The sequence below is a fragment of the Accipiter gentilis genome, chromosome 2 (genome assembly GCF_929443795.1).
Source record: "Accipiter gentilis chromosome 2, bAccGen1.1, whole genome shotgun sequence".
Lineage (NCBI taxonomy): Eukaryota > Metazoa > Chordata > Aves > Accipitriformes > Accipitridae > Astur > Astur gentilis.
In genome coordinates, this window is record NC_064881.1 from 42,387,189 (window position 1) to 42,412,040 (window position 24,852).

General features: G+C 41.8%; 1 protein-coding gene across 1 annotated transcript in view; it reads left to right on the forward strand.

Moving 5' to 3' along the window:
* The window catches only part of FER1L6 (fer-1 like family member 6), a 137,787-nt gene that overhangs the window by 103,471 nt on the left and 9,464 nt on the right, over nt 1-24,852 (forward strand). Inside the window, exons 24-38 of the mRNA XM_049826813.1 lie at nt 1,743-1,853; nt 4,035-4,196; nt 6,488-6,671; nt 6,872-7,056; nt 8,606-8,728; nt 8,860-8,899; nt 10,676-10,791; nt 11,930-12,061; nt 13,071-13,196; nt 14,188-14,315; nt 16,132-16,302; nt 17,482-17,642; nt 20,779-20,921; nt 21,497-21,585; nt 23,591-23,689. Of these exons, the coding sequence (XP_049682770.1) occupies nt 1,743-1,853; nt 4,035-4,196; nt 6,488-6,671; nt 6,872-7,056; nt 8,606-8,728; nt 8,860-8,899; nt 10,676-10,791; nt 11,930-12,061; nt 13,071-13,196; nt 14,188-14,315; nt 16,132-16,302; nt 17,482-17,642; nt 20,779-20,921; nt 21,497-21,585; nt 23,591-23,689 (1,970 nt within the window). The remainder of the gene's footprint in view (nt 1-1,742; nt 1,854-4,034; nt 4,197-6,487; nt 6,672-6,871; nt 7,057-8,605; nt 8,729-8,859; nt 8,900-10,675; nt 10,792-11,929; nt 12,062-13,070; nt 13,197-14,187; nt 14,316-16,131; nt 16,303-17,481; nt 17,643-20,778; nt 20,922-21,496; nt 21,586-23,590; nt 23,690-24,852) is intronic.

Here is a 24,852-nt window from a genome sequence, read left to right on the forward strand (position 1 = left end):
CATGTTGCAGGGACATGACGTCTGGTATGTGATCTAGTTCAGGTGGACTTCGCCCCTTCTTTTATTTAAAGTACCAGTTAATCTATTATGGGGTAAATTTTTGGAGCATTTAATGTCAGTTAATTAGAATTGGAAGCTCTGAATATAATTAAAGCCAGACAGGTGGACTTCTAGACAGGCAGGTATTGTTCACAAAGTTTGTGTTTCTGTTTGGCTTTTTAAACAGCATCACAGAGGTGACTGATAGAAACCAGATACATTGGGGAACAACAAAACTAGACCTAGGTTTCTGGCCTCAAGTTCCACGAAATCTATTAAATGAATTACTTTGGATTTTTACTGATAAAGGGCAGTAAACATGTGCATGTGAATTACTGCTGTTAATTATTTGAATACTCACATATGCTGCAGGTGCTATGCTAGAAGATACACTTTCCACCCATCTCCTCCTTCACCTACAAGGTACTAGGGAACACATCCTTTCTCCCTTATGCTAATTAAACTCCCACACAACTGTACAAAGCTGCAGATAACAGACAGATGGCCTAGTTAAATGAAGCAGAAGGCTTCAATTTTACAGGTCCTTTGAGAGCTGTATCTCAGCTGCTTCACCTTTCAACAGTGACAAGTTCGCTTAGGAATGCTGAAGCGCTCCAGAAGTTGTGTTTCTTTTTCCCAGAAGCTGTATGTACAGTATGCTTTAGGTACTGTACTTCGTGTGAAAGCTGAGGAGAGCTCTGTCTGTAGGTCGTTACCTCACCCATGAAACCTGTGTGCCTACCTCGCAGCCTGAGCTTCTGGTAGGACTGATCACCAGGTGCTAGCTTCAACTGGTTTATGTAGAAATTTGCTAAATCAGGCCAGGCTTCAGATCTGCCCTACGTGGACTGAGAAGGTCATAAATACACTGTTGAAAATTAGGAAGGAATTGGGACGTGAAGCCAGGGACCTTTCCCCAAAAGGTGAACCAAACAGGCAGCAGAGCCTGGAGCATGGCAAGAGGCAAAGAGATGGTCAAGCCTCAGAGCTGCGGTGGAGCACGCTCTCCTCCCACCCACCTGGTGTCACAGGGTAGTCATGTACGCCCAAATAAGCTCCTGAACGTGGGACAGGCTTAGACACGCAAAGAACATAAGTGCCGCCTGCCGCAAGATTTTTGTAGTTGCACAAAGACCTAGCCCTAATGCTGGAGATGCGATTTGCAAGTTCTCAGATGGTGACAGCGTGCAATAATGCAGGACTGCTGTTCCATAGTGGCTGAAGAGTGTTACGTCTGTCTGGCAAATGTGTGGTTTAGCTGATGTGTACTGTCTGTTCACCAGCCTTTTTTAACTGGAATCAGATCTAGAAACTTCCTGTGAAAGTCTTCTAAGCAGTTTTGCTCAGGATTTTTGTGAAATAGAATTACCATGCTTTGCATTTTTAGTAAATAGAATTACTATGCTTCAGTACATGTATGTTTTTAGGGCAGACTGTGCCCTGCTAGGACAGAGGAGCCTTTTTTTCAGAAAGGTGCATCAACCCACTCTATTGAATACTCTTCCTGCCAAATGTTTTAGCATCACAGCAGGACAGATAGCAATCCAGGTCACATTCCTCTCACAGCACAACCCGTCTGGTCTGCAATGTGTCTTGTAAAACTGCATTAAATTGGTGTGTTCTATGTGCCATTCACAGATACTTCTGATACTGGCTTTATTCTTCCAAAAACCAGCCTAAGTTATGGCTGCTTAATTTTTCAGATTCCTGACTCAGATGCAGACAGACTTCCCCCACTGGATCCACCAGATGTTGGCCAGATTTTCCCAGTCCCAGCTAACATCCGACCTGTTTTAAGCAAGTACAGAGTAGAGGTGAGTTACTTAGAATATTTCCATTTCCAAATCTCAGCTCCTTTTATTCTCTTATTGAACCGTAACAGTAAGGGATGATAATTTTAAAATCCTCATCAATAGGAATCACATTAAAAATAGCATATGGATCCCAAAATAAATGTGCTAAGCTCAGATCACATTTTTTCTCCGAGGCTGGGTGTGCAAGGCAGTGCTTCCACCTGAGGTCAGCAAGGGCTACGTCTCAGTCCTGACCTGCTGGGAAAGGACTGCTCCCATGGCAGAGCACGGCTGATGGACCGACCTCTGCTCTGTACAGCCTGGGAACTGTCTGCAGGAGATGGAGAACTTCCCCTTACAGCTGGAGGTGAAGTTCAGCATCAGCCACCTCCCAGATTTTTTCTGGGTCCCAAACTTCAGCCAAGCAATGTCTTCTGCCTGTGTACAGATGTCTGTCCCTTCTCTGCCCTTCTATCTTGCTCCATTTGGGTCCAAAGTCCCCTTATGTTAGAAAGCAGGGAAATGTGGCAGCTTTTCATGTCAGTGGAACGCCTGGATGCTGCCCAGCCTCACCACTCACTGTCATTCTTCCTGCAGCCTTCACATCACCTGCTTATTTGCCCATTTTGCTGTGCTAAGTCAGACCCTGCTTACGTTACCCGGTCACCCTTCCCCAGAAATACTCTTTTGAGAGCCCAGCAGCAGTTCCAGCTTTGCCTTCAAAGACCAAGCAATTCAGCTGCTGAAAAGGAGAAAAGAGTTACTAGCTCTGCTATATCATTTAGTTAAGCTGTTATTTTCTGTACATAGGAAAGAGTTTTTGTTAGCAGTGTTCTTTTTTTTTACACCTGAGATTGCAAGGTAAATAAGCCCACGAACTACTCTGCTGATGTTAAAGGGACATCTTAAATCCTTAAACTTAGGTGTCCCTCTAAGTATTATGCTATGAAGGCCTTCCCAGTGCCCACGCAGTACGATTGCTTTGTGCTGCTTGTATGTTTTCCATTTTACACTGCTGTGACATTCATCCCAACCAGCTCTAAGGCACACAGCTTAGAAGCATCCTCACTGTAGGCTTCTTGTTTGGACAGCTGAACAGAGCAGCCACAGTCCCAGCGTGATTCAGATCTTGAATAGATTAAATTATGTTTTGGAAGTGCATCTCTGTCTTCTTTGGTTCTGGAGGGAGCCTAGGACAACTCTACTCCTCGGTGTGATACCTTAGGCACCTTAAAATCAGGGAAATTGCTTCCAGATCCAGGCAGTTAAATTGCTACGAGAACAGGTTTATAGTTGAAATGAATGTATATGTAGTGAAATTTGAACTCTGGAGGGTACCCAGCAAGGAAATAACACAGAATGAATAGAACACAACTATTTTTGTTAAGATATTATAGACTATATCTCACACTGGTGGAAAAGGTCATGGAGCCATTGTAACTACAGAAGTGTGCCCCAGTTTTAACTGGGAACCTCCAGCAACAGAGCAGGATCTCACCAGTCCTCACAGCCCTCCAGTGCCCCTTGCCACTGCCTGACTCAAGCAAATCCCCACTCCTGCCAGCATTCAGGTTGTCCACAAAGGCCCCCACACCTCCTTTTGGTTCCAGTCTTCATTTCAGGTACATGAGACTCATGGCTTCTCTCACCAACCGTAACGTAACCATCCCTTGCTGCCCCAGCCCTCCCCTTCAAGGCCCCCCAGCGTGTGCTGTATAAAGTCCTATTTTTCCTGCAGACCCCTATTTTACAGACCCAGTCTCCTTCTTGTCCTCCAGACCAGGATCACAGTCCTTTGAAGGAAAGCTGCTTGGAGACCTCCTGCCATCCATTGCAGACCTGAGGGCCAGCTCGGCTGGCAAACCTCTGTTAATCAATTCTGCTTATATAGGATTTGTTTGCTCCTTCAGCTGCTCTGATGCATTAAACAAACCAATAGTCCCCTTGCCCTGCTGAAAAGACAACTTTTGGAAATGTGATTATTATGGGTTGCCATTGGCAATAACTTCTTGACAACAGTTGGGTGTTATTAATTGCTTTAACTTCCACCATTAATCCTGATGGTTATTAGATATCAGATTTGGTTTTTTTCTGGTAGTCCTGCATTCCCAAAAGGATATGAGGTGATGGCATCCCAGCAGTGGCTTCCCCCAGACTGAGGGGTCTCTGCAGGCTACTGATGTTTCTCTCTGCCCACCACAGGTTCTGTTCTGGGGTGTTCGAGAGCTGAAGAAAGTCCAGCTCCTCTCTGTAGATCGCCCCCAGGTTCTCATCGAATGTGCAGGGAAAGGAGTGAAATCCTCTGTCATCCACAGCTACAAGAAAAATCCCAATTTCAGTGGCCTTGCAGACTGGTTTGAAGTGGTGCGTACAGCATACTGCTCTTTGCCTGTCCACTCTCTGGTTAGGCAAGGTGTTAATTACTAATTTCCTCCCTTTCTTGCCAAATAATTTCCTCTGTGTCTTGATTAAATACTAAGGGACATCAGTTCTCTTGCAAAAGCTACTGATTTGAAGATGCTTTAAAAGACTTCTGCTACAACTATATGATAAAAGAAGATGCTGTTCCTCATGTTATGTCTCAAGTAGGCAAGGAAATATGCTGCGATCAGATTTTTACCAATAGGTTGGAATTTGTTCGCCGATAACAGGGATATTTTTAGTACTTTTTCCTCCTTCTTGCCCATTTTGCTGGGTAGTACTCAGTGTCTTTTATTTTCTTTCAGTTCATTTAATTTTCCTTTCTGTGTTACTGGGCTATTAAGGGGATTGATAATTTCTGGCTCCTGAGCTCTGGACCTTTTCATATTGTAACACTTGCTGTTATGGAGTGAAAATTTAATTACCGCCTGTTGACTGGGTTATAAGAGCTGGTGATTTCAGTGGACAAAGGTCAGCATCAGAAAAAAAAAAAATCTGTTCAATTTGCTCTAGTTGCTAGCATCAAGAGAGAAGTTGTTTATAAGACAAAAGGGTATAAAAATTCTATCCTGGATACTGAAGTACGGTTGCTACAGTATTTTTAGCTTCCATTGTACATTACATGTCCAAAGAGCTGTTTTCCTTTTTGTAATGCATCCTATAAGGCATGTAACCACCCAGTGTCCACATTGTGGTTAGGCAAATGGAGGCAGATAGGGTTAACAGCCTTCAACAAGGCAGCAAGGGCATTAAGACTCACAAGTTCCAACAGTGTTCATTCCTTCTGAATGTTCCTGATTCCCCCAGTTTATTCTAACAAGAGATGCTCATTGTGGTGGGTTGAACCCGGCTGAATGCCAGTTGCCTACCAAAGCCAGTCTATCGCTTGCCCTCCTCAGCTGGGCAGGGGAGAAAAAATATAACAAAGGGTTTATGGGTCGAGATAAGGATGGGAGAGATCACTCAACCGATTACCACCAGGGGCAAAATAGACTTGATTTGGGGAAAATTAACTTAATTTATTGCCAATGAAATCAGAGTAGGGTAATGAGAAATAAAACCAAATCATAATATACCTTCCCTCCAACCCTCCCTTCTTCCTGGGCACAGATTCACTCCTGGATTCTCTACCTACCCCCACCAGAAGCGTAGGGGGACGGGGAGTGGGGGTTGGGGTCGGTTCATCACATGTTGTCTCTGCCCCTTCATCCTCCTCAGGGGCAGGACTCATCACACTCTTCCCCTGCTCCAGTGTGGGGTCCCTCCCATGGGAGACAGTCCTCCATTATCTTCTCCAACATGAGTGCTTCCCACAGGCTGCAGTTCTTCATGAACTGCTCCAGCGTGGGTCCATTCCATGGTGTGCAGTCCAGGAGCAGACTGCTCCAGCATGGGTCCCCCATGGGGTCACAAGTCCTGCCAGAAAACCTGCTCCGTGGGCTCCTCTCTCCACAGGGCCACAGGTCCTGCCAGAGGCCTGCTCCAGCGCGGGGTTCCCACGGCGTCACAGCCTCCTTTGGGCACCCACCTGCTCTGGTGTGGGCTCCTCCCCAGGCTGCAGGTGGAGATCTGCTCCCCCGTGGAGCTCCCTGGGCTGCAGGGGGACAGCCTGCCTCACCAGGGTCTTCATCACGGGCTGCAGGGGAATCTCTGCTCCAACACCTGGAGCATCTCCTCCCCCTCCTTCTGCACTGACCTGGGGGTCTGCAGGGCTGTTTCGCTCACATGTTCTCACTCCTCTCTCCGGCTGCAGTTTCTGTGCCTGCCACTACTTTTTCCCCTTCTTAAATCTGTTCTCCCAGAGGCGTTACCACTATTGCTGATGGGCTCTGCCTTGGCCAGCAGTGGGTCCATCTTGGAGCCAGCTGGTATTGGCTCTGTTGGACATAGGGGCAGTTTCTTACAGAAGCCACCCCTGTAGTCCGCCCACTACCAACACCTTGCCACACAAACCCAATACACTCATATATGACAGCATGGGACTTAACTCAGTAGCACAGTCTGTATGGTGCGCTCTGTATTCTTAAGGACAAGGCTTTCTCCAGACTTTGCAGAAAACCATGGACAGAACTATATTGCCTATGCTGTATGCATTTTGCATTTTGAGGATGTTAATAGCTGAGGAGGAGAAGGGAGGTAAGAGTAAAAGCCTCATTGCTGTGGATGACAAATATTCTATACATGTTCTATATTCTCTAGCAATTCTCATGCTGCTGTCTGTCCTCCTCCACTAGGAGCTGCCTGAAAACGAACTCTTGCATCCACCACTAAGCATCTGCGTGGTCGACTGGAGAGCATTTGGGAGGAGTACGCTTGTTGGAACGCATACCATAAATTGCCTTAAGCAATTCCTTTGTAAAAACCAGTTGGGTCCTCAAGCTACACCAAACAGACTAGACACTGTAGAAATTGAGAAAGGTAAATGTCCAGTCCTGACTCCATATAAAAGGACAAAGGACCTACTCAGAGGCTTAACACTAGGCACGTACTTAGCAGATATGCTTTATTGTGTTGAGTGTAAGGTCAAACCCTTAAAGATATGATCATTTGATGATCACCAAATGTGATGATACCATTTCTGGCAAAATCTTACCTAACTTGCAAAGGTTCAATTTCAGCTTCACCTGAGCCATCCCAGCCTGCTGAGTTATCCAGAGAAGAACCATTTTCAGCTGATCACATCCATGCCGAGATGGAGCAGGGTATATGTACAGTGGTAGAGCCAGACCCACATCTTGCAACACTTCCTGCTGCTGAACCAGAGCACTCTGCCTCTGAACCAGGGAAAGAGAGAAAACAGAAGGTGGGTATAGCTGAAGCCGCCAGCTAACTTTCTGTTGCAGTCTTGCAGACTTTAACCTTTCCTTATAAAATGGTAATCTCTTATTTTATCTCAGGATTAGAGATTCTGGGTACTGATGTTAACATCCTCTTGAGAGAACTAGTTAGCAATGCAGCTTTGGCCCCACATAATTTCTTCACTTGCATTAATAGATACTTCCTTTCTTTCCTTTTGTACTAGATGGTCATAACATGGGCAAGTATAGGATTTTTCATAGGAGTTTTGCTTATCCTGACGTTGAATGATCTACTTAATTGCAAAACTCTCACTGCGAATGGCTGTTTCTGTGTCTGTGGTATTTAGGCAGGGATGAAAGCCCCTTTGTGTTAGATACTGTACAAACATGGAGCAGAAAGTCTGTTTCCAAAAGATCTTACAGTCAAAGTATAAAACTGGTGTCAGTCTGTGGATAGAAGAAGATAGGAAAGTACAGGAACTCAAGGCAATTCTGGTCAGCATGGCATTTACAGTACAGTATACGCTCTAGACCGTACAGATTTTTTTTTGTTCAGATGCACATGCTCCTGCTTTCTGTGTAGTTTCTCCCATCACAATCACTTTTTTATTAACAACAATAAAAGCGGAGGATGCAAGACTAAGTTTCATTTCAGAAGCTGTTTCTGCAGCTACATAAAGCATGCTTCTTTAACCTTTGATGTTTCAGTGGTCTGGTGTTTCAGTGGTCAGATATTTCCAGCATCCTTCATAATTAGGAGGTCAGAGAAACTGCAGGGATGTCTTGTTCCCTATATGTACACAACAGTTTAGATCTTTCATCTGGTGCAGAACAATTTTAATGTATGACAGCAAAGTATAGTAAGAAAAGAGTCCTGAAGGGAACTCTGTAATTTAACCATCTGTGTTATATTAATAATAATTTCCAGTTACCTATCTATCATTCCTAATTATTTATCTTTGCTTCAGCTTCCCCAGCCAAGCTGACAACTCTCTGTAAGGGTGTTGGATGAAACACTCTATTTAACAAGAGCCAATCCTTATGCAAGAATGAAGTTAGTAAGATTTGCCACATGAGCAGGTGATCTTCAGGATCAGATTTTAGCTTTTTGTAAGAAGAGAACAGCTGAATTGCAGCAACTGTTGGGACTCTTCTTTCAAAAGGCAATAAAGGAATAAGAGGAGTTCTTAAAATACTTGCAGACTTAAGTGGGAGAAACCAATTTATATCTGAATGTTCACATGCCTTAGAACATCGTTACCTATTTCTCTGTGTAGATTTGCCTGTTGTATCGGTTGCTCCTGTGGCAATGTCTCAAATGTTCAAAGTTTTGGCATCATCTGTAGGAAATATAGAGATAGTTTTAATAATATGATGATTATGATGAAGTGTCTTGGAATAAAAGACAAAGACACTAATTCCTATTGTAATTTATTTAGCTCTTGGAGGTTGAAATTTTTTTCATATACGTCTGTTCATGCTTGATGTCATGAGTCAGGTGATTAGTTTTAATCAGTTCTGGAGTTCCACAGTGTTTTTCCCATGCTTTGGTAGGATACGAAAAAATCCATCCGACGGTCAACAAAGAAGAGAAAAAGAACAATTGCAGATGAATCAGCTGAAAATGTTATTGACTGGTGGTCCAAATACTATGCTTCTGTGCTCAAAATGCAAAAGGTAAGTCACCCAGCATGCCCAAAGCTCTCATGGATGAGCAATGTTGTAAAAGTAGATTTACAGTTGAGTGATTCCTTTTCGGTATAACATTCATAATGAGGAGTTTATCCATCATCTTTTTCTTTTGAAAGGCAAAAGGAATTCTTTCCAGTGAGGGAAAACCTGAAGACAGTAAGTAAACTATTTGCATTTTCTATTATTTTGTACAACTAACACTTTGCTTCTCTACTATTTTACCGTCAGCAATTAATGTCTGATAACAGAGCACTGCCAGTATACCGTGTTCTTTCCTCTACAGCTGATCAGATGGTGGGTAGGTTAAAACTTCACAGGCAGTGTTGGGTAACCATGAGTTTCCTGTCATTCAAATCTCATGCACAAAGATTTGCAAAGTCAAAGTCCTAAATGATAGAAGGTGGAGATTATCCTAATCTTAGGCTGCATTTGTAACAGGTTCAGAAAAAGAAGCTTCTCCCAGTTTTGAATCCAATTCAGAATCAACGATGTAGGAACAGCTTCTGCTAGGAGACTCTGTAGTCATGTGTGTTACTTCCATAACTGAAAAGCTTTGTGTCTAGCTCAGGTTCTAGTGGAAATTTTTTTGCACAAGAACCTAAAAGAATTACCCAGAAAAAGGCTCTGTGTGTATGTATGTATATCTGTCTCCATACATGTATACTCCATGGCTTAACAGGTCCTCCCACAATCAGAGCTCCAGAAAAAAATATTTTTTTGGACAAATGTAACTGCTTGAGCAGACTGGGAAAGAAAACAAATGTTTACTGTTTACACAGAGCTGCTATTTGGAATTAAACTATAGCATCTTCCCATGCCAGAGCTGACTGCACTTCACCAGTGATTGAGGTGATTTCTATTTTAAAGCAGGTGTTGTGATTGCTCTAGATGGAAGGCACAACCGTAATGTCGGATGGTATCATTCTGGAAATAGCAGCTGACGGTGTTTCAGTGATCATCAGGGCTGCTGAGAGAGGAGGCAGAGATCAGTTTCTGAGTGAAACTTACTTGTCCACATGGAGGAAATATTTAGATAGAAAATTTTCTACAAAGGTGTGATGTTAACTTAGAATTAGAAATTTACTTGACATTGTGACATCCACCCACATGCTATTCGGGCAGTTGTGGCATATTGTTTTTGACTGATGACTTCAGATCTTGTAAATTCCCTTCTGATAGCTTTTGTTACATATTTTCACCTATGATGATAAGCATTACACATACAGGACTGCACTGATATAATATATATTTCTAAATATTCAGTGATATCAAACACACATGAACAACTCAAAAACTGAAAGTAAAGTGAACGCAGAATCCAGATTTCAGGCAAAGAACTGAACCATCTCAGTGCCATTTTTGAGGGCTCACCCTCTTTTTGTTGGGAAATCCCCTCTCAGTGTTTGGAGTCTGGCTGGAGGCTGGCCAGATACCTCCTCCCATTTCTCATACTTCCAGGCTTTCTCAAGGTGAGACACACTCTATTTTCTGATACCTTTGAGCAGAGAAGGGCTTGGATCGCCTGCTATCTGAAGTACCAGTCAGCCTAAATAGCGGCTTCCAGTTTTAAATAAGCCGTACAATCTACGTGAAAGCTGTTAAGATCTGTTAGTTTGCATCTGTGAGATGTCAGAGAGGAAGGAAAAGGGCGTTCTGGGAGATGGCCAGCAGGGAAGGAGTGGTACAGAACACCATCACACTTGGTCCACCAAGCTCATGATGAAGACTGTTAGCCACAGAGAGGATAAAATGCGACCTCTCTGCCTGGGAGGAGTGGTGGGAAAAGAGAGGACCCTGTGCTTGGCAGTAGAAGAATTAATGGAGGGAGGAGCAAGGGGGGGTATCTCTTTAAAATGTATTTTGCATCCTTATCTGAAGCATTCGATGTGCTTTGCTCACTAAAACCTACATGATGTCATGAAATCTCTGCAGATAAGCAGAATTCTGACGACATTGCATTGATCATAGAAGAGGAGCCAGACAAAAAGAAGAAGGATAAGACATTGAAAAGGAAGCAGAAAGACACTCCAAACCTAGCAACACTGCAGGTAAGAGAGAAGTAAGGCTGAGAGGTGAGGCTGTTATTTGCTGTCTCCCCAAAGCTTGACCTCAGCAGCTGAGTTCAGCAAACCCTCCTTACATTTATTGCAGACACTTTAAAATGAATAAAAAACACACAAAATGATAGTGATAATGCACATCAGCACATGGGGCCCAGAGGAAACCATGGTCTTACAGGGTGGATGTGGCCTGCTTGGCCTCAGACCTTCACTTTACCAGTAGAGACTCACCCAGAGAGACTTAGGTGAAAATTCAGGTTTGTTGTTCACCTGTAAAACGCTGAGTTTGGAAATTCCAAATTTCATGTTGGAAATATTACAGCCTGTTAAGAATGACTTAAAAAAGGGTATGGAAAGCATTGCTGCAATTGCTAGTGCATCCTCCCTGACGGCGAGGTAATATTCAGCTCGCATTAGATTTGGTTGCGTAACGATAGAAGGAATTCAAAGAAAACTATATGGGTCATGCAAAATGACTTGGAGAGATGAAGAGGTTTGAAAAGATTAGGTCTGCTTGGATTAGACTGTAGCTGAATAAAGGGGAATTTGAAACTGCTGTTTCCATTTTTTTTAGAGGTGGCACTAGTCTAGGCCTTCTATTTCACACTGAATAACACTTCGTAAATTACAGGGGGAGAGTGTTGAAAAAAAGCCCATCCTTTTAAAAAATGATCCGGTCTTTTTACCTATCCTAAAGCTCTGTCCCCACAGCACTTTATTATTGTCTGCTTTGCTCACATGTGCTGGCACATTAACGTAACAAAATGGGTCAGTACACCAGAGGCACATTGCAGAGAGGAAACAGAAGCAAAGAGCAGCACATCCACACTGTTTTTCACCCACAACAGTGCTTACAAATGTTCATTCTGGCCCTTCTAGAGCCACCTCTACCTGCTGCATTAATGTGCTATTCCAGTAGTTGGGAAGGACTTTGGTGAAGGACAAAACCACTCCTGTTTTAGTGGGGAATTAATTTCTTTTTGCCTCAAGGACTTTTGCAAAACCTTGGTTTTATTAAAATCTGCATTTTGAGTAAAAATGGATTTCTAGTCATCCTCTAATAAAAAAAGTTGCTATAAATATATTAACTGCAGCACAAAAAATAAGCATTCTCCTATTTTCAAAGATTTATGAAGGAGACTTGGAGAGTGAATTTAACAACTTTGAGGACTGGGTGAAAACTTTTCAGCTCTTAAGAGGAAAATCTAATGACGAAGTTCATGCTGACTCTGAAGACAGAATAATAGGAAAATTTAAGGTGAGCTTTAAAGCTGATTAAATGGGTAATAATTTAGAGACGTTATGTTTTCATGCATATTTCAAGTATACCACAGGTGAAAGAAAAAGACATTGACAGTCTGTTGTAAATAGAATTATGTCTTTTATTGGATCTAGAGTAATATTTTTCCTTTCCCATTTTCTGAGAGATGAAAGTGGCGTCTAGCACCAGACATTCGCTGTTGTTTTGAAACAAGGAATTACAAAAAAAGTTTTAAATCACAGAAGGGGAAAAATAGATATATTATGTAGTCCAGATTCTGCACCTTATATGTAATTTTCAGTAATTTAAATGGAGGCACTTATAGGTACTCCAGTTGGAAACAATTGCACAGCCTGATCCAGGGCACCATTAGGCAGTCTGAAAACATAGTTCAAAGCATGAATAACCTTAATAGGATTTCAAGCACTTTGTAGTTTAGAGGAACTGATTAAACTCATTGATACCTCAATTAGTTTGCAACGCAAATTTCTGTTCAAATGACTTGCTAGTAGCTTTCAGGCAGTATGAGCTACTCAGCACCATGAGCCAATATTGATTTATATGAGTTGTATGGTGGCTGCAAAAATACAGTTGGATTCCAGTCACACTGTTGTGAAACTAACCCAGTGGAATTATCAATTTGCAGATATACAGTTAATGACAAAATATTATTTTTAGAATATTAATACTAAGAAAACTAGATTTAGAACACCTGCAGGTGTTAGTCCTTTAAATAATAAAATAGAGAGCTAAGAGCATGCAAGTACTTCTTGCAATCATCTAGATGTGATGATCGTACCATTTTATAGAGCAAAGACATTTTAAAGGATGATGTTTCGTGCACTGAAGCCTGTGTTCCCTTTGAGTGGTACCACAAAAACGTGTTGTGTATACGTATGTGCTGCAGCGCAGGCTGCATGAATGATGTTTGGTTTGCATTCAAAGAGTTGTTTTTGTATTACACTTGATCTGTTTTTGAGGGAGATAAAAGACAGTGTATTACCAGGGCTCCTTCTGCATATACCCAAGTCCTGAGGATGGCAGTTTGCTGGACGGAGGGCAGCCCCGCATCCTGCAAGGGATACCACCAAACCATTCTGTCAAAGTCCTCATCAGGGTTTATATTGTGGCAGTAAGTAGACAGATGTTCCTTTAATCTTGAAATAACTTGGACATTTCTTTTCAACACAGTTTACCTCCAGTGTCTTTGCAGTGAAGCTTCTGAAAATCCTCATCCATGTGGCAGAATTTTTTCTGGGCATTATTTCAGACAATGTCTCATGTTGTAGAAATGGGTGTTCAGAGTAGAAAATGTTACATATTCTTCATGATGAATCACAAGACTGGAGAATCACTTTACTTCTTCAAACTGAACGGGCTAGAGACATAACTAACATAGTATGGACAACCTGTTCCAGCTACATTATGCAAATGCAGCCAGTTTTAATCAGCAGAGTTGTTTCAAAATGGCAGACATCTAAACAAAACCTCAGTAAGGGGGAAATGGGAGCATATTTTTTGAGGGCTGTGTATTGCACATAATCAAAGTGGTAGATGTTGTGAATAAGTTATGGGGTGGAGAAAGAGGTAGAAATATAGAAGACAAGATGATGAGAGAGCATGATGTGAGAAGTAAAAGGGGTAGAAGGAGATGGTATTTCAGGGAAATGAAAGCTGCAGGTGATCTAAGAGGGGAAGAATGGCATGCAAAGAGACAATGGCGAACAAAACAGAAGAGAAGAATAGGAAGAGATTGCTTTATTTCCTGAATATAAAGACTTCCAAGCCATCTTGTAAATACAGTCTGAAGAGTAGTTTTGCACTGTTCAAGGATCTGGACCAATATCTTTGGGAAATCTTTCCTGAATCCTACATGCATCTCTTTGTCCATCTTAGTGGTGGGACAGAACTTATATCTGCTCCACCTTTGCAAACTTTTCTCCTCCAGATCATCTTTTCCCAGTAGCCTGCAAAGCTAAATGCCAAATTTTATATTACATCAGGCAAGCAAACCCCCTGCACTTCCAGAACACCCAGGACTGGGCAGGAAACCCACAGTCCTGTATTGTGACCATGCTGCATTTAAGCAAGCTTCATGAGGACACAGTCTTTCTTCCTAACAGGCATTTAACCTCAGCCCAGCTGATCCAGATGGCAAGTCAGATCCCTACATTGTGCTGAGACTTGGCAACACAGAAATTAAAGACAGGGAGAACTACATCCCCAAGCAGCTAAACCCAGTATTTGGAAGGTCAGTGATGGCTTATTTTCTTATTCATGGGTGATTCCTGCTTTATCACTTGCCACCACTACTGCTGTTACTATTACAAAGTGTTTGTTATATGCTGATTTCTGCCCGTTTGGATGTTTTGTAATTCTACTGGTTAAAATGTTGAGAATTGGTGTCACCCTGTATGATTACAAATTATTTATTTTCATACCAGTCAAAACACATCATGGAATGCAATCTGTGAGAGGTTTTGCAAAAGGATGCATGAGAGGAAAAGAGGCAACAAATTATCTTCTCTGTGCAAATTAATGCAATTGTTAAGTTTAAAGTGAAATAAATATCAGCACAGTAAAGTGTGATTTCACAATCTTTGTTACTATTTCAGGTTGAATAGAGTGCCAAATAAATCTCATCATTTTAGGACTAGGACAAAAGAATGTAGTTTTTTGAACTCACACAGACTTCTGAATGGGGGAGCCAGGGGCAAGCTGTCGATAAACATCAACTTTGTATTACCAATGCTTTATACTTATTTATATTTTTAATGCTAATAGCTGTGATTTTTTGCCAATAAGTTTCCCTATTTTTAAGAAGGTTGAAAATGTTTTGAATTGAGTGGAATTATTCTGTAAAAAATTAAGACAGAGAAACTGTACTATGTTGGACTGAAAGCCCTCTAAGCCAGGGTCCTGCAAAAGCAGAGACTTGAAGAAAAAAGTGTAAGGAGAAAAGACAAGAAGGGAGTGGTCCCTCTATAGCATGCCATCTCAGTTTCTGTGATTTAAGCTCTTCCTTAGTAGAGGTTGCAACTGAACCATCATTATGATAAACAGTAAAACACAGCCATTATAGATGCATATAACTGGAATGGGAAATCACCACAGTATTTGGTTTAGACAAGGTTAAGAATGAGCTGTTCATTTGAGTAGTCCTTGCTGATGATGCCAGTGGCAACACTGGGGTGACTGGACCAGCAACTCCTCGCAGCAGTAGCATCAGTCATAGTAACCACCTCTCACTATCATAGAAGCCCTGATCAGCATGGCACCACCAACCTCTAGCAATCCCAGACCATTCCCAAACCTCTCTTCTCCAAAAACTGCTCCGCTGTTGCTACAAAATTGACTCTGGCCACTTCAAGAAAAAGGACAAAACTCATCCTTCAGAAGACAAAGCTCAGTTTTGCCTGTGCTTTGGAGAAATCTAGAGCCACTGTTGTGCTGATGAGGATGTCCTGTCTTCCACTAATTTGTCAAATCCCTTTAAAAATCACTTATTCTCAGCTTCCCTAAATATCTCAATGACAACAATTCCTATCACTGAAAAATGCACTGAGTGAAAAGGGAGTTCTGATCTTTGCTTTTTTGAGACTTGTTTAAAGCTTTTGCCTGATCATTTTGTTGGGTGCCCCCAGATTCCTATATTCAATATTTAACTTCGAACTTTTGGAAAAAAACCAGAAAAGTCTCAGATGTCCCTTTTGGGGGTTCTGAAAAGCATGTGATAACTCTTACATACAGCTTCATTAGCCTTGTAATTTCCATACTTCCATCTCTATTGGATACAGGATAAATCATTGCAGCTGATCAGCTCCATCCCATTGCTCTGTTTATTGTAGGTAGGAACAATCTTAGAACTGTACAGGGGGTGGTAGGGAAGTAGGAGAAAGAAAATAGCTTTGCACTGTGTGTTTCCAGTATGGTCAGATATTTCATTGAAACAAAAAACCACTACCAAACAACCCCCACTGCTTGTTAGAAGAGACACTGTCCACACATTGTTCGCACAGTATTCATAAACTGATTTGACTACAAGTAGGTCTTAATTGTTGCTGTAGATCATTTGAAATCCAAGCTACATTTCCCAAGGATTCCTTGCTCACAGTCCTGATCTACGACCATGACTTTGTGGGAACAGATGATCTCATTGGAGAGACTAAAATTGATTTGGAAAATCGTTTCTACAGCAGGCATCGAGCTACCTGTGGGTTACAAAGTCAATATGAAATGTAAGTACCTCTTCAGACAGCCACACAGCACACAATGAACGACTTGACTTGCAGGAGAAATTCCAGATGTGGCTGAACATTTTGCTTTCTCCAGCACAAAAGCGTCACAGGAGGTATTTTAATTAAAATTCACCAAAGAGCTTAACAGTGACTTTGGGTAGCTGTCAGCCTCAGTCACAAATGGATATTTTAAAATTAACAACACTGTTTGTTCACCAAGTATTTTAAATAGTAAACAGCCTATGTATAACATACCTGCTCGATAAACTGCCTTTGGAGAGGCATAAAGGGCAACCGGAAAAAAAACCTGTCAGAGAAGTTATGACAGGGCTCTACTCTGCTCTCTATTATTCAGCTGCAACTGGAGTGATTGCAGCCAGGCCAGTGGGACTGGTATGGCACTGGGGGGAGTGGGAGCAGAGCAGGGCTGCTGGCATGGCCCCTGTAACAGAGGTGAGTCACAGGGCAGTGCTGCTGAACTCCTGCTCCCTGTCATACGGCTGCACTCGCAAGGACATTGTGCACAAAGATTAATTAAAGCAGAGAAAGTCAAACTAAAATAACTCCATTGCCCGGGGGTGGGACACTAACCTGGAAGATGTGGGTTTGGGGTTCTTCTCCTATGATTGTTTCTCTATTTTATCTACAAACAAAGGGTGAACAATGTAAAAAAACGATGCAGGAGCACAGACCAAACCCCCAGACTTCCCTTGCCAGCTCAGTCTCCAGGATGAGGTATTTCTTTATGTGCTTGTTCCAGGTTTCAGATAATCTTGGCTTTTTCTCTGCATGTCAGAGCTGCAGAACACTTTTCCTTAAATGGAGGTAGAACATGTAGACTTGAATCCTTTAGGTAGAAGAGGAGATGGGCTCTGGTCCTTTTCCTCTTGGGGAGCATGCCAATGCCTGGGCTGCTTTATCCAACCTGTGGGTAAGGCTGCCTCAGCTTCTCCTGTGTTTTATGAGAAAAGAGTGGTTGGCCCCAGGACCTGAGCAGACAGAGCGGGTGTCTCAAGTAAGGAGTAGTGCTGGACAATTCAAAGGAAAAGTTTGGCTGAGCAGATGTCAGGGCCACTGACCACGAAGCAAATCTCTGCTTGGGAAGTCCTGATTTGCCTGTGCACTTTGCTGAAGGCAAACCTCACCCATTTCTCTTTGCTCTCTGTTCCCTCCTTGCAGAGAAGGGTACAATGCGTGGCGAGATGCAACTAAGCCAAGCGAGATCCTCACTAAGCTGTGTAAGGACTACAGAATAAGTGGACCCTTCATGCGGCCAGGGGAGATACAAGTAGGAGCAAAAGTCTTTAAGGGACAGACAGTCTTCAGAGAAGATGAGAACGGTAATGAAGTTTGTCATTCTTCGACTGCATTGTAGCAGTATCAAGGGCCTGCCCAAGCTCTATCTGGGGACCAGGCTGCTATGCACTCTAAAGTCAGATTACTGGAACCTGTCTCTGCCCTGAAATACTCATATAACTGTGGTGAAGAAGTCTGTGTCTATATTAGCTATTGCTGTAGCTTAATTACAGAGAATCTCTCAGGTGAGACAGTTATTGCTAATGACCTGACATCCCCATGGTAGGTGTTGGCAGATACTTTGGACTAGCTCCTGCTTGACCCCAAGGATGGGATGCCCAGGATTGGTTGGAGTGCAGGGGACCCTCTCACAGCATGTCTTCTGGCTTAGTTTCATCTGAAAGGAGTGCAGCCTGCATGCTCTCAGATCCCTCCACACAGCAAATCAAAGCATGGGAAGTCAGGGAGAGTCTTTTCAAAAATGCATTCCCTGTCTAAACTAAAACACTAGTGTAGACAGACCCAAGAAATGAGAAGAAGGGGGAAGGGAAATACAGATGTGAAGTGAGTTACTCAAGGTCAGACAAGTCTCTGTTGGACCACAGTTAGGTTCCAGGCCACTTACCTGCCAGTCCTACCTTACCTACGTGGCTTTCCTCTCTGTTGTTTTTTTCCTCCACTTGATTATTACCATTCTGACTGCTCTTCTGAAGCATTAACAGAGTGCTGTGTAAATCTAGGTATCTGTGGGGTCCATGAATCCAGAGGGCAGGACAGAACTTGCTTTCAGAGCTCCCAGATTAAAAAGAGGTCAAGCTATGAGGAAGTTGAGTGTCCATATCACATAGGGGTGGAGTGGGACAGAGCTATGAGTGAAAGATCGTAGAATCATAGAACGGTTTGGGTTGGAAAGGACCTTAAAGATCATCTAGTTGTGTGTCCCCCCTCCCCGCCATGGGCAGGGACACCTTCCACTAGACCAGGTTGCTCAAAGCCCCATCCAACCTGGCCTTGAACACTTCCAGGGATGGGGCATCCTCAGCCTCTCTGGGCACCCTGCTCCAGTGCCTCACCACCCTCACCGTGAAGAATTTCTTCCTTACATCTAATCTAAATCTATGTCCCTGCCCATGGCAGTATAGTTAGACGAGATGATCTTTGAAGGTCCCTTCCAATGCAAACCATTCTATGATTCAATTTTATACTTAGGGTAAGGAAAAGGGGTGTGAGGATGAAGACTTTCATGGGGGAGCAAAAGGAGGTTGTCTTGGAGACAGTAGTGGACACTGTGGCAGTGTAGGGAAACCTCTACTCCCTTACCTGTGTTTATTTGTCTTGGAGCAAATTCCCCCTGACAGCTACAAAATATAGGTCACGCCTCAAGTGGAAGGCTGCTAAGGTAGCACTGTTGAAGGGAGAAGAGTCGATCCATTTTTGGTTTCTGAGAGAGATTTATGGCTCCAGTATTGTTGTTTGTTTTCCTCAATAGCAGATGACTGAGTGTGACTACCAGCAACACGATCTCTTGATCAAAATTCTGGTTCACTAAAATGAGCTTCAGGCAAACCAACATCAGACAAGGTGATGGAAACCAGAAGCAAGGAAATACAGAACCAGATGGCAAAGTCCAAAGTACTTATGTACACAAGTTTTTCAACATGTTATAAATAAATAGTTTACAGTATACAGTCTTCTGCATAATTCTTATCCATATTGCTGTTCGGACAAGTACTTCTGGGTCCTTCTTTCCTGCTGGGTTTCTGTGCTGGTCATCACTTGGATCTGTAAAACTAACAAAGTCCACAGATCTGATCTCTAGGGGAGTATTGAAAAGAGGAAGCAGTACCATTTCCACTTTACAGGTGGAGAAAATGATACCTATGGGCCTTATATCCAGCTTTAAATTGCATGGGGAAGAATAATTTAACTTTGCTCTAGGAGCATAGAAGTTGAATAGAATAGAATAGAATAGTTCAGTTGGAAGGGACCTACAACAATTATCTAGTCCAACTGCCTGACCACTACTCCGAGGTAGTCTAGGACTACCTGTAGCCAGTGGGAAACATAGGCATCTTCAGAGGGTGAAAACAATCTTTAGAAAGGTGTCTTAGAAAGAATATGGGTTATCATGAGACAATCTATGTCCTTGCTATTGAGGCTGCCTGACTGAGTAGGTCAGGCTTAAAGACCTTGCTTTTAGCTGGCTAAAATTAGACGAAAGATATCACATCTCAAACACGTTGGTACACAAGAGAGAACCAGGGCTCATAATCACAGGGCCATCCTTCCTCACTCTCTCAGTCATTAGGAAGGGTTTAATACCTACTGTTTAAATCGCAAACAAGCCTTCTGTCACCTTCCAGCAACTCAGAGATAGAAATACCCCGTAGGAAAAGTAATAACAGTTTGCTGACACAAAGAAGTCTTAACTTTCTTCTCACTTGGGTACTTCTCTCCTAATCTAGGAGATATCCCTCCTTAAAAGTCTGGGATCCTTTTGTGTGGAGCCCACACAAAAAGGGAGGAAAAAGAAGCTCAAGAGCTCAAAAGGCTTTCCGTGCTTTCTATGCACCCTACTTTCAATATTAGCACTGGTCTTTCCTGGAGGTGCCATTCTCTGGGGTCTCCCTTCCTCCAGTGGCCAAGCTGAGCTGGTCAGGAGGTGACATGTTCTTGCCTATGGACTTCAGCCCTCTTCCCTTGAGGTGTGATTCAGTTCTTTAGGAGGGTCTTTGCTGTTACCATCACAAAGTAAAATGAGGTGTAGATATAACTACTAGTGCTTATTTACTGTCAGCTCTGTCAAAATAGAAGCCTCCTTGCCTTTCAGGAGTTATAAAAAAGCCTCACATTTGCAATTCTCTGTAAAAAGAGTAGTTCACAGGTTTCTTCCTTCTTCCTGTTAGAAACTGCTGCTATAATAGTGAAATGATTTGCTGTGTTTTACAGATAAACTGCTGCCTAAGTGCTAATCTTCTAGCTACCCTGTGGGTACCCTTATTTACATGAATTAAATTAATTTCAAGACCCTTCTTTACTTAGCTGGGATACATAAAACCTTCCCTTTAACTCAAGCAAATTTTTAATGACCATCTTTAATAATTAATGGAACATATTACCAAGGGGTTCAACATTATAGTTCAACTCTCTTTGTTCTTTTTGTTTTACTCTTTTCTATAGAGGAGCCAGTTGAATCATATGAACATCTCTCCTTAAAGGTTTTACGTGCTTGGGAAGAAATCCCTGGAGCTGGATACAAACTGGTCCCAGAGCACATTGAGACTCGACCTCTCTACCATAAGGATAAGCCAGGCATGGAACAGGTAGAGCAGCTCAGAGGTGGTGGTGATGGTAGACCCAGGATCAGTTTTCCTTTCCTCCAGTTATTGTGGTTTCTATTTGTATCTGCAAACTTACAGAGACAGCATCCAAGTGTTGTACCATACATGAGACTTTGCATGGTATCAACCTGGAAATCGTTACACGTGTGTGTATACAGCCAGTTACCTAAATACACAGTAATCACACGAGGCATAACTGCATATTTCCATTCTTTTAAATGCTTTAGTTTATTAAGTTAACACAAACTCTGATTGTACTTAAACATCAGTTCTTTTTTCCCGTTCATCAAGTACTATTTTTTTTTTCAATATGGATTTCACCTTGAAGTTGCCAATGTTTGAGCTCAATTCTAACTTCACCAAATTCCCAAGAGCCTGATGGAATATTAAAAAAATATATTGTATAGTAAGTTTACAGATAAAATCATAGTTACAGGATAGTGAGCTGGTTAGTGCTTATAGAGGAAGCAGTGGTTTTGGACGTCAGAACTACATTTAAAACCTTTTAAGTCTCTCTAAAATCGAGTTACGGAGATGTTTATCTCTTTGTTTTCAAGGGTCGTGTACAGATGTGGGTCGACATGTTTCCTAAAGATATGCCTCTGCCAGGACCCCCAGTGGACATTTCACCAAGAAAACCCAAAGGGTAATACTCTATGCTTTTCTCCCAGCACAGTGGCCTAAGTCCTCAAAGACTGAGTCTTTCTTAAGTGTCTGGAAAGAACTATAAAAAGAACTATCACAACAAACTTCTGTGATCCTGAGAAAAGTTTTCTTAGGTTCACATGACTTCCAGTCAAACGAGCATCTAGTTTGATCTCCTCCATTAAACAACTCAAAGAACTGTTGGTGATATTTTCATCAAGGGCTATCACACACCGCTTTTAGAAAGATATCCCTTTTTCATAAAGAGATTCCAGGTGGCTAGAGGCAAGAGTCCCTTAATAATTCTGATGTTATCATCCACTTGTTGATCTGAAAGAAGTAATTGTGATTTCACTACCTCTTTCAGATAGATAATTTACTTCAACCTCGTTTTGATCCTTGATGCAATAGAATTACACCTATTGGATTTCCAGCACTCTGTTCAAAGTTAAGATCAAGAAACACCTAAAGCAGCAACAGATAGCAGAGATATGTTTAGAATAACCTTCTCTCAACTTTCACACAGATACTTACACTGCTTTATATGTAAGACTACACATAGTTCTTCAAGCTAATTGGATGTTTGTAAATAAAACACAACAATGAGCAACAGAGATCTCAGCCTATCCTGTAGCAGCTTTATTCCAATACTTTAGCAAGGCCTTTCCTGAGAATTTTATCTCTGAAGCAGCAGGTACTGTTCCTGTATTATTTATGTTTGAACAAGAAACAATGTAATAAAAACTTGTTTCTTTTACTTTCCATTTACAAAAGCCATGATTTGACAAAAATAAGAGTCTATGTAACAATTACTTTCTTCAAACCAGAACTTTCTATAAAGCGCTTTAACAACAAGCATTTTCCAATCAAAAAATATTTAAAACTAATTATACTGACAAAATCAAATTGTCGCTGCCACTTTTGTAGTCTAAAAAAGCAGGGAAAAATATTGTCAAACCATTAATTATGAGAAAGAAAGTAAATATGCAGACACAAGTTAAACATTTTGCTGAGAAATGCATATTTGCTGCAGCAGAGCAGGCTCCAGGCTCCATAAGACTTCATAGCACTTTGTGTAAACATTTCTTGTTGACAATCTTTGAACAAGGCTCTGACAGAGCATTGCAAATGAAAGTTTCTTTGGCTAGTGCAGAGGCTTGGTTTTCATAGCCAACATCTTCTGAAGAGCTGCATGGCCTAGGGTATATGGTAATTTCTGGGGCAAACTGTTTCACACCTGAGATTGAGGCTATTTCCAAGACAACACATCATATCAGAAAAATCATATGGTGGTGTTCTCAAACATAGGTTGTTTTAATTATATTTTGCAGTTCATACAATGACTGAAGGCATACCTAAATTTTTGAGTATAAATTTTCACCTGCAATATCTCTATTTCAGTTCCGGCTTCTAGAGCTTTGGATGGCCACCATAAATGTCTGTGTATTGGGAGTGGAAAGGATGGGAAAACTTTAATTCCTTTTACTGTTGCTTCTAAAGATGATTACACTTGCTTAAATGAAAATACCTCTAAACAGTGCTTCTCTTCCCTTTTAATGCACTGGATTGCACCACATACAATGTTTTAAGGCCTTTCTTCTGAAAAGCACCTCCCAGGGAGCTCTGGTTTTTATTAGCAAGCTGCTCACTGTTTTGGAGACTGCTCTGATGATGTTGTTCAGCTCAACTTTGCGTTGTTTCACTGCAGCATTTTTGTGAAAAGAATTGAAAAGGAACAGGCACATAAAAAGCAAGGAATTTTCCATCCCTCAAAACTGTCAGTGACCCCACTGTTGTCCGGCATACTCCAAGAGCTGAGAGGAGCCACTATCCCCACTCTATTACTAGACTTTTGTAAACAGAAGAGGCCTGAGGCTGATACTATTTTAAGAGTTTTGCACAAATACAACATTTATCACTTTATAAAGGCATGATTTGATAGAGGTTTACACTAGTGTCTGACCAGAGCTTGAGTATACTCAAGCCTACTTTCTTCTCTTTTTCAGCTATGAACTGAGGGTAATAATCTGGAATACAGAGGATGTAATTCTAGAAGATGAAAATATCTTTACAGGGCAAAAATCAAGTGATATCTATGTAAAAGGGTAAGTTCTTCAGGACTTGTCTTCAAAAGAACTTGCAATATTTCATTCAAAAATCAGACAAAAAAATTATGTTGTGAGACTATCCAGTAAGCTATTTTTGTGACCTTGGCACTTTGCTCTAAATGCCTGCCCAAATTACTCATCTATATTGGATACTGCTTTTTTTTTTTTTTTTTTTTTCCTTTCTTAAAATCAAGTAACTGTAAAATGACACTAGTTGTTATTTCCTGCTCAGGCAGAGATGGCACAAGAAGAGAACCAAGCCCACAGTTTAACGAACAGAGATCAAACACTTACAGAACTTGAACTGTAAGAGCTTACACAGATGTGGAGAGGTTTGACATAATCAGAGAAAAGGGAATTATGATCCCTTAGAAACAAGAAAGAAGGTGTTTGCCAGGCTATTTCTATTGGAAATATTTTCTAGTCTCATGCGGGGAGCACATGTAGGTGAATGACCATGGCCATGCTGGGGAGAACATCACATGGGCACTTTCTGCTCTCCATCTCATTCCTGCTGCAGAAAAAACATCTGTCACAGCTTCACAGATGTTACCGGGATAATCAGTAAACCATATCACATAAATAAAATGAAAAGAGAGAGCATGAAGGGGGAGCTTGACACTCAAACCAGCTCCTTCCTGAGATGGTAGCAGGTTACTTCTTAAAATTACTTGCCGGTTTTGCAGTACTGCTTTGCACTTTCTGCTTCTGAGCAGGATTTGAATGCAGGTACCAGAGAGGGGTGGGGGGAAATTATGGCATAAGAGGCAGTAGGAAATATTGGAAACCTCAGGTGCAAGACTGGTCTTAGATTTCTTGCTGTGTTTCCACTACTAGAGAATGAGATGAATATGCCAATATGAATTGTGTCTTTGTGGAGTCCTGGAAAAATCTGAATTTGTAGAGTGCTATGCATCTGGAAAAATGGATTTCCCAAAAAACCTGTTGCAGTGTTGCTAATGACCAAATGCAAAGAGCTGGAGTAGGGAGCACTGGGATTGATGGAGCAGGGAAGGGAAGATGTTTTCCACTTTGCAGGTTCTGAAAATCATGTGAACATAACAATAAACCCAAAGTAAGCAGAAGGACAGGACAGTCTGGTAGCAGCTCTTACTCCTGTGTAGGGTATATCTACAGGCATTTTACCCAGGAAACTTGCA